We start from the raw sequence: 8,656 nt of genomic DNA on the forward strand, positions 1-8,656 counted from the left end.
CACTGACCACCTACTCTGTGTATACTACAAAATCACAGCCTATAGTTTTATTCTCAGGTGTTATCAGATCTTGTTTTACATACATTCTGATGGATCTGTATTTCAGCAATTTTTTTGGAGTGCCCCATATACCTTGTTTAATATACTCTCTTCTAGATAATCTCATTCAATGGAATTTACCATACTGATGATATATCTAAACATATTTCTCCATGTTTAATCTCTCTTCTGACATTCAGACTTTCCACATCTGCTAGAACAATCTCTCTTTTCTGATGTTTAATTGGTTTCATGAATATAACAAGCCCAAAACAGAATTCAACTCCCCCTGCTTAATCTATACTTTTCTGGTCTTTACCAACTCAGTTTCTGGTACCACCATTTATTCACTTGCTCAGTTCCAGAATCTAGAGATCTTCTTAGCCCATTCCTTCATTTTTTCCATGTGTGCTAGTACAATCTCAGGCCAAACCATTATTATATGTCATCTTAACTACTTCAAAGGCTTAGTCTCTCTAGTGCTACTATTGCCCTCCCCCTTCAGTTCATGCTCTGTATTAAAGCCTATTTTTTTTAGTATGCAGTCAGACATTATTCCTCAACTTACAACTATCCTTCACTAAATTTCCGTAACTCTTCGAACTAACATTCAGTAAATTTCCGTAACTCTTCAAATAAAATTTAAACACCTTACTATGTTCAAAGAGCCTAAGTGTACCCCTTCAATCACAACTCCCACTACTTTCCCTCTTACTGTCTTCAGCCACACTGGCCTCCTTGCTGTTCCTCAAAAATCCAAGCATGCTATCACTTCAGTTTTTATACTTCCTATTCTCTCTGCTTGGAAATGTTCCTCTTTTACATCTCAGAATAGCTGACTTTTATCAATTAAAAGTCTCAATTAAAATATAGACTCACAGCATTACATAGACCACTCCTGATTACACTTTCAATGAAATGTCTCCCCTTCTCCTTAGGTCATTCCATAACTCACTACCCTGCTGTATTTTCTTATAAATTACTTATCATTAATTGTTTACTTATTTATTTTTTTAAAAAGATTTTTTATTTATGTTAGAGAGAGAGAGAGAGAAACAGGCAGAGGGAGAAGCAGGCTCCATGCAGGGAGCCAGATGTGGGATTCGATCCCGGGTCTCCAGGATCACGCCCTGGGCGGAAGGCGGCACCAAACCGCTATGCCACCGGGGCTGCCCAATTATTTATTTTTTAAAAAAAGATTTTATTCATCCATTCATGAGAGACACACAGAGAGAGGCAGAGACATAGGCAGAGGGAGAAGCAGGCTCCATGCAGGCAGCCCGATGGGGGACTCAATCCTGGGACTCGGAGATCACTCCTGGAGTCACTCAACCACTGAGCCACCCAGGCATCCCTCATTAATTGTTTATTGTCTGCCTTCCCCAAGAGAATATATGATCTGTGAAGAATTCACTAATGTGTTTCAAATACCTAAAACTGTACCTGGCATTCATTATTTAAGAGCAAATACTGTGTTACACATTGTTTTAAGTGCTTTAGATGTACTAACTCCATTAACCCTTACAACTTTATGAGATAGGCACTATTACCAACTCCACTGAACAGAGGAAAAATACTGAGGCTCACAAAAGTTAATTTAAATAACCTGCCAGACATTCCAGAATAGGTAAATAGAAGAGCCGGAATCTGAACCTAAGCAGTCTAGCTCTTGATCACCATGTTCTACCGCCTTCTGCCTCTTATAGGAGGCATAAAGAAAGCACTCAAAAAGCATCTGTTAAATGAATTTTAAAAATTAAAAAAAGGGGGGAGGCAGGCCGGTTCAGTTGGTAGAGCATGCCACTCTATTTCAGGGTTATGAATTCGAGTCCCATGATGGGTATAGATGTTAAGGAAATAATTTCTTTTTTTTTTTTTAAAGGATACTAGCATGATAAGATATAGTAATGTATCATTTACCACAGCTCAACCTTTTCACAGCGTGGCATACAAATAAAAATGAAAATAGGAATGAACATTAGGAAACAGAAATGGTTCCCAAGCAGAGGTGGGGCATTTTGGCCTGAGCCACAGTGGCAGCTAAGATCAATATTATCTTGGCAAAAGTGTAATCCATTCCAGGTTCCGGGAAGCTCTAATTATCAACTGTACAATTCTAAAAAATAATGCGAAAGCATGAAATCTAGGTTTTGGAACCCAATTTTCCAAGTGTGGTATTGATACATTAGCCAAAGGATTTGTAAATAGAGCAAATCAAAATGTTATCATTTATCTTACCAAACACTGATTGGTATTATCAAATAGTATCAGCTTCTAGCTAAGTGATACGTGGGTAATTATTAGAAATACTCCTGATTGCAATTATGAAAGCAAACCAGGAGATAGCTGGGTTTAGGAGATCACTTCTCTAATAAACACACACACACAATATGCCCTGTTTTGGCATAGTAATGCAATATGAAAATTTCCCACGCACTTTTCTTATCCCTGGTATACTTTCACTAGCTGTCTTCCTTGCATGGAGGACAATAGTCTAGCCGGCAAAGCTCTTAGGCGAACATGGTAACAGCTACATTCTAACCAGCTTTGTCACTTAATGATATGACTGGCACTCACTCCTCAGAAAATTTTGCCTTCCTGGAATGCTTCAAAAGTCATTTTTGTAATAAGGTCTAACATAGCAATCAAAAATCCTTTACATAAAGGGACGTTTTGTTTGCATTACATAATATCCCCCACGTAAAATGTGGCAGTGTTGGCCTCGGCAGGCAGTTATCACGGTACCAGAGACATCTCTTCAGTTTGAACCAGCGAAAAAGCCACAGGTTTATGGACAGTCTCACATTAGCTCAAAAAAAAAAAAAAAAAATCCTATATCCATTACTTCCATCTTTGGAATATTGTATCCTGGTGGCGGGCAGGATGTAACTAACCAATTTATTAATTACGAGATAACTGAAAAGAAACCACACGAACATCCTCCCGCCCCGCCCCCCCCAACCTCCCCGATTCTGTAGAAGCGCAAGAAACGTGAGAAACCTTAACACCAACTGGGAAAGAAGGATGACTAACTCGTGGGGTTTTTTTCCCGGATTTTCTTTTTTTTTTTTTTTTTTTTAAACTGTAGTCAGCAGAGGCCTCCGGGCGTCCTGACTGCCCCTGATTCATCCTTACCAGGTTCCCTCTGGTAATAGTTTTCAAAGGAGGATCTCGGTGCAGGATCCCGCACAGCCGCGCTCTTAGCTTTTCTTTTTTACCGAAAAAACAAGGAGGGAGGGTGTGGGGCTCGCGCCGGGCCGCCCGCGCCCGCGCCAGGACTCTCCACGGAGCACGGAGCAGCCGTGTCTTCCCGCTCCGTCACACCCGCGCCCCGTCCCCACACGCGCCGGTGACTGAGAGGGTGGCCGCCCCGCCTCGGGCTGAGACAGCGCCGCAGACGCCGACCTGGGCCCTTCTCCTCAGCGAAGCCGGCAGCCGCAGCGCTCGGGGCCCCGGCGCCACACCCACCCGCGCGCCCCCTCGCCGCCAGGGCCGCTTCCGCCGGCTCCGCGGCCTCGCGCGCGCTCCCTACCGCCCGAGCCCGAGCCCGAGCCCGAGCCCGAGCAGCCCACAGCCGGCCGCCCTGGACCGGGTGCCGCCCGCCACCCCTCGCCGCTCTGCGCGCGCCCCGGTCCTCTCACCCGCCAGCCGCCCAGGACGAGCAGGACGCCTCTTCCCGCTGAGGCGCGGCCACCGGCGCCGACGCCTCCATCGCCTCCGAGAGACGCCGCCGCCGCCGCGCCGCCGGCTCCGGGCAGGCAGGGAAGGGGGCGGCACCGCGAGGTCAAGGGGCGGGTGGTGACGTCACGGGGGGCGGGGCCGGGAGCGCGCGGCGGGCCCCGGTTTCCGGTTTGGGCGTGGCGGGGGCGGGGCCGGCTAGGCCTCGGCGCGCAGGTGCGGGGTCGGCGGGGGCCGCGGGCCTCGGGACGCGCGACGCGGAGTCTAGCTCCGTGGCCGAGCACGGCGGTCCCAGGGTCCAGCGACGTGTTGGGGTTGCGAAGCGGAATCCTTGAGTTTTATAGCAAGAAGACGAAGCCCCTTCATTTAACAAATAGAACCCCGAAAGTTAATAGGTAGCTCCAGGTTTTCAGGATTTCTGGGATTCCAGTTAAAGACGTTCTATACGTTTAACGGATGGTTTGGGGGCGTCTGCTACAGGCCGGGCACCGCCACGGATTTAATAGGGTCGTGATTTTTAGAGCCGTGAAGGCCAGTGTGGCCCCGTTCGCTTCCACTTGGTCGCGGACAGCCTGCGAGACTCGTCAAGGTCGCGAACAGCCTGCGAGACTCGCTCAAGGTCGCGGACAGCCTGCGAGACTCGTCAAGGTCACGGACAGCCTGCGAGACTCAGTCAAGGTCATGGACAGCCTGCGAGACTCGGTCAAGGTCACGGACAGCCTGCGTGACTCGCTCAAGGTCACGGACAGCCTGCGTGACTCGTTCAAGGTCGCAGGTCAAGGTCGCAGACCCAGTCACTGCCGCATCAAGTGTTCACCTTCTCATCTGATGTTGGGTCCTCTTTGCCCTTTCTTAGAGAACAAGAATTAGTAGTACTCGACATTAGGATTTGTCTTTCATTTTAAATAAACTGTACTTTTGAAGTAACGTCTGTAGGATTTTAAGAATTAGCATATACTTTGACTCTGTGTGATAGCATCTTCTGTAATGTATGGCTTTTTTTTTTTTTCTTTTTTAATTAGAATTTTTTTGAATTTAGAATTTCTTCCTCACTACTGGCAAGAGAGGGTCCAGGCAAAACTGCATTTTCCTTTGCGCCTCTTCATTCTCGTTTCAAAATAGAACATTTCCAAATACCTGAAACTTCATGCTGCTCACCTATGCTATTATTCAGGTTTCTTACTCTAGTTGTGTACCTTTCATACACAATCATTAAAGGAACTTGGTCCATGTCCCATTCTTTCAAGATTCTATTCTAGTACTATGTTTATAGTAAATTGTTATACAGCAATAGAAAATGAGTAGTTTGAATCTCATCCACAATCCACATTTCTTTATATTTGAATATCCTTGAAATTGGAATATATTTTTTTCCTTGTTCATCAATACAGAAAATAATGCTACTCTTAAATTTGAGGTCATCTTAGATTTGACGAAATATAGTGTGAATTACTTCAAAAGTATAACGGATACCCCAATTTAACATATTTTAATGTATCATTACATTTGCAAAATAGAAGAAAATTGGAATGTCGCTAGACTTTTGATAGACTTTTTGTCAATAGAAAGTAGGACAACATATTTACGATATTCAAGGGGAAAATGTGTGCTAAAGATTTTCATATCTAGCAAAAGCAACTCTCACATACAAAATGTATAAACTATCATCAACACTTGATATGGTATCAATATTTGATGACACTATTGTCATGAACTCTTCCTGAAGAATTAATAGAGAATGACTGGAGGACCTGAGGATTGGCTCAGGTTCTTTACAAGAAATCATAATCTGTTAAATGTTCTCTCTAGTTTATTCTCTTTTTCTTTTATAATGTTAACACAACATTACTAACTATATTTATTATGCCTTTTAATCTCTGTGACTTATTTATTTTATAACTGGACATTTGTGACTCTTAATTCCGTTCACCTATTTTACCCATCCTACCCACCCCACTTCTAGCCTTCTTTTCTTTTAAAGATTATTTGTTAGAGAGAGAGTATGCCCGAGTAAGTTAGCAGGCAAGGGGAGAGACTGAAGAAGAGGGAGAGAAAGAATCCTCAAGCAGATTCCCCACTGAGCGTGGGTGGAGCCCGATGCAGGGCTCAATCCCAATTTCTTGACCTGAGCCAGGATCAAGAGTTGGCCGCTTAACTCACTGAGCCACTCAGATGCTCCTTAATTTAATCTTTATTACCAATTCTTTTGAATTTGCCACCTCATTTGTGAGATTCCTCCCTCTTGTTGAGGTAATTGACAAAATTGTAAGGTAAAGTGTGCAATGTGATGATTTGATAAAAATACACATTGTGAAAGGATTCCTGCCATCAAGTTGAGTTTTTCTAATTCTGAATCATGTTGTTCTTTCCTTCTTTGTATTTCCTTTTGTTTAGCTAGTTTAAAAATAGTAATACATTTTCATCTATTTTTGTCGCACATCTTTCAGGTATGTGAGGATGAGGATATAATGCTCCTATAATGAGGATGTTATGCTCCTTATTCTCCTTTTTAACAATAATTTTCTGTAGTATTTGACCTTGATACTTTTTTTTTCATTTTTATGTCAAATTATTAGTCCTGAATTTTTAATACGAGGCAAGTTTCCTCATCCAAGAAGCTTAAGTCCATCAGTAAAGAAATGTATTTCAAGAAAGTCAAGTTTCTTGTTCATTGCAATAAGGGAGTCCGCATTCCAGAACCATGCGGTGTCTCACCAAACAAAGGAAAAGAGCCTTGTTATAGGAATTTGGGGAAGGGTGAAATTTAGGAGAAATTAAAATGAAGTGGTGTTTTGTAGGCTCAAAAGAAAGTGAAACTGTAAAGGGTCTACATTGGGTCTGGACTCCAACATGGACCCAGGCTGCTGTTTTCTTGGAAATTGCAGTTAAAATAGATGTGTCGGGTGTCCACAAACCCCTTTTGTGAAGCTCTGCCCCTGAGTCGGAAGTAGAGGCTGCTTCTCTATGGAAAGTGACTTAGATCATCTAGTCAAGAGTAAGGTATTTTAATAATTTCAAAGAAAAACTTTTTTGACAATCAATGACCTTAGAGAAAAAGATTCTTTGTGAGTAAAAAAAAAGTAGCAGTTACCCAAAGTCAGGGGGTTTTGTGACACTTTACAGCATGTGTTTGGGAGAAATATTATCTTCTGTTAACTTTACAGTTGGCTTTATCTGTGTCTGTTATCTATACCTGATGAATGCCAAGGCAGATTTTTTCTTCCTTCCTTCCTTCCTTCCTTCCTTCCTTCCTTCCTTCCTTCCTTCCTTCCTTCCTTCCTTCCTTTCTTCTTCTTTCTTTCTTTCTTTCTTTCTTTCTTTCATTCTTTCTTTCTTTCTTTCTTTCTTTCTTTCTTTCTTTCTTTCTTTCTCTTTCTTTCTTTTCAAATTAATTGGAGTTTATTATTTTGGAATGTGAATTGAATGTGGCTATATTTAGTTCTTTATATTTAAGTGTACAAGACTTCAGAAATACATAGTGTACTTAGTACCTTAAAGTAAGTTCATGCAAATTTAGGGACAAAACATGTGCTTACATGAGCCGTCACTTCAGGTGTTCATGAAGTCAAACATATATATTTGAAATGATCTAGCTTTCTGTGCTAATGACAGTCATGTTGACAAAATTTACTGGTTCATCAAACTATAGTGCAAGTATATGAATTTATATGTTTTTTTAAAAATTTTTTTTGCTGGAGTTCAATTCGCCAACATATAGCATAACACCCAGTGCTCATCCTGCCAAGTGCCCCCCTCAGGGCCCATCACCCAGTCACCCCAACCCCCCCTCCCACCTCCCCTTGTTCATTTCCCAGAGTTAGGTGTCTCTTATGTTTTGTCATCCTCACTGATACTTTCACTCATTTTCTCTCCTTTCCCTTTATTCCTTTTCACTAATTTTTATATTCCCCAAATGAATGAGACCTTATAATGTTTGTCCTACTCCGATTGACTTATTTCACTCAGCATAATACCCTCCAGGTCCATCCATTTGTCGAAGCAAATGGTGGGTATTTGTCGTTTCTAATGGCTGAGGAATATTCCATTGTATACATAAACCACATCTTTTTTATCCATTCATCTTTCGATGGACACCAAGGCTCCTTCCACAGTTTGGCTATTGTGGACATTGCTGCTAAAAACATCGGGGTGTAGGTGTCCTGGTGTTTCAGTGCATCTGTATCTTTGGGGTAAATCCCCAACAGTGCAATTGCTGGGTTGTAGGGCAGATCTATTTTTAACTCTTTGAGGAACCTCCACTCAGTTTTCCAGAGTGGCTGCACCAGTTCACATTCCCACCAACAGTGCAAGAGGGTTCCCTTTTCTCCACATCCTCTCCAATATTTGTTGTTTCCTGTCTTGTTAATTTTCCCCATTCTCACTGGTGGGAGGTGGTATCTCATTGTGGTTTTGATTTGTATTTCCCTCATGGCCAGTGATGCGAAGCATTTTCTCATGTGCGTGTTGGCCATGTCTATGTCTTCCTCTCTGAAATGTCTGTTCATCTCTTTTGCCCATTTCATGGTTGGATTGTTTGTTTCTTTGCTGTTGAGTTTAATAAGTTCTTTATAGATCTTGGAAACTAGCCCTTTATCTGATAGGTCATTTGCAAATATCTTTTCCCATTCTGTAGGTTGTCTTTTAGTTTTGTTGATGGTATCTTATGCTGTGCAGAAGTTTTTTATCTTGATAAAGTCCCAATAATTCATTTTTGCTTTTGTTTCTCTTGCCTTCATGGATGTATCTTGCAAGAAGTTACTGTGGCTGAGTTCAAAAAGGGTGTTGCCTGTGTTCTCCTCTAGGATTTTGATGGAATCTTGTCTCACATTTAGATCTTTCATCCATTTTGAGTTTATTTTTGTGCATGGTGTAAGAGAATGGTTTAGTTTCATTCTTCTGCATGTGGATGTCCAATTTTCCCAGCACCATTTATTGAAGA

At 42.3% G+C, this 8,656-nt stretch overlaps 1 protein-coding gene across 2 annotated transcripts in view; it reads right to left on the reverse strand.

Annotated features, from left to right (window-relative positions):
* The window catches only part of UBA6 (ubiquitin like modifier activating enzyme 6), an 82,256-nt gene extending 78,487 nt beyond the window's left edge, over positions 1-3,769 (reverse strand). The window contains exon 1 of one of the 2 annotated variants that reach the window (XM_038556197.1): positions 3,681-3,769. In XM_038556197.1, coding sequence (XP_038412125.1) covers positions 3,681-3,751 — 71 coding nt within the window. In that variant the 5' untranslated portion in view covers positions 3,752-3,769. Of the gene's footprint in view, positions 1-3,174; positions 3,405-3,680 lie in introns of those variants that run through there. The other variant, XM_038556198.1, reaches the window with a different exon arrangement.
* Between the last annotated feature and the right edge of the window lie 4,887 nt (positions 3,770-8,656).

This window comes from Canis lupus, chromosome 13, assembly GCF_011100685.1.
Source record: "Canis lupus familiaris isolate Mischka breed German Shepherd chromosome 13, alternate assembly UU_Cfam_GSD_1.0, whole genome shotgun sequence".
Lineage (NCBI taxonomy): Eukaryota > Metazoa > Chordata > Mammalia > Carnivora > Canidae > Canis > Canis lupus.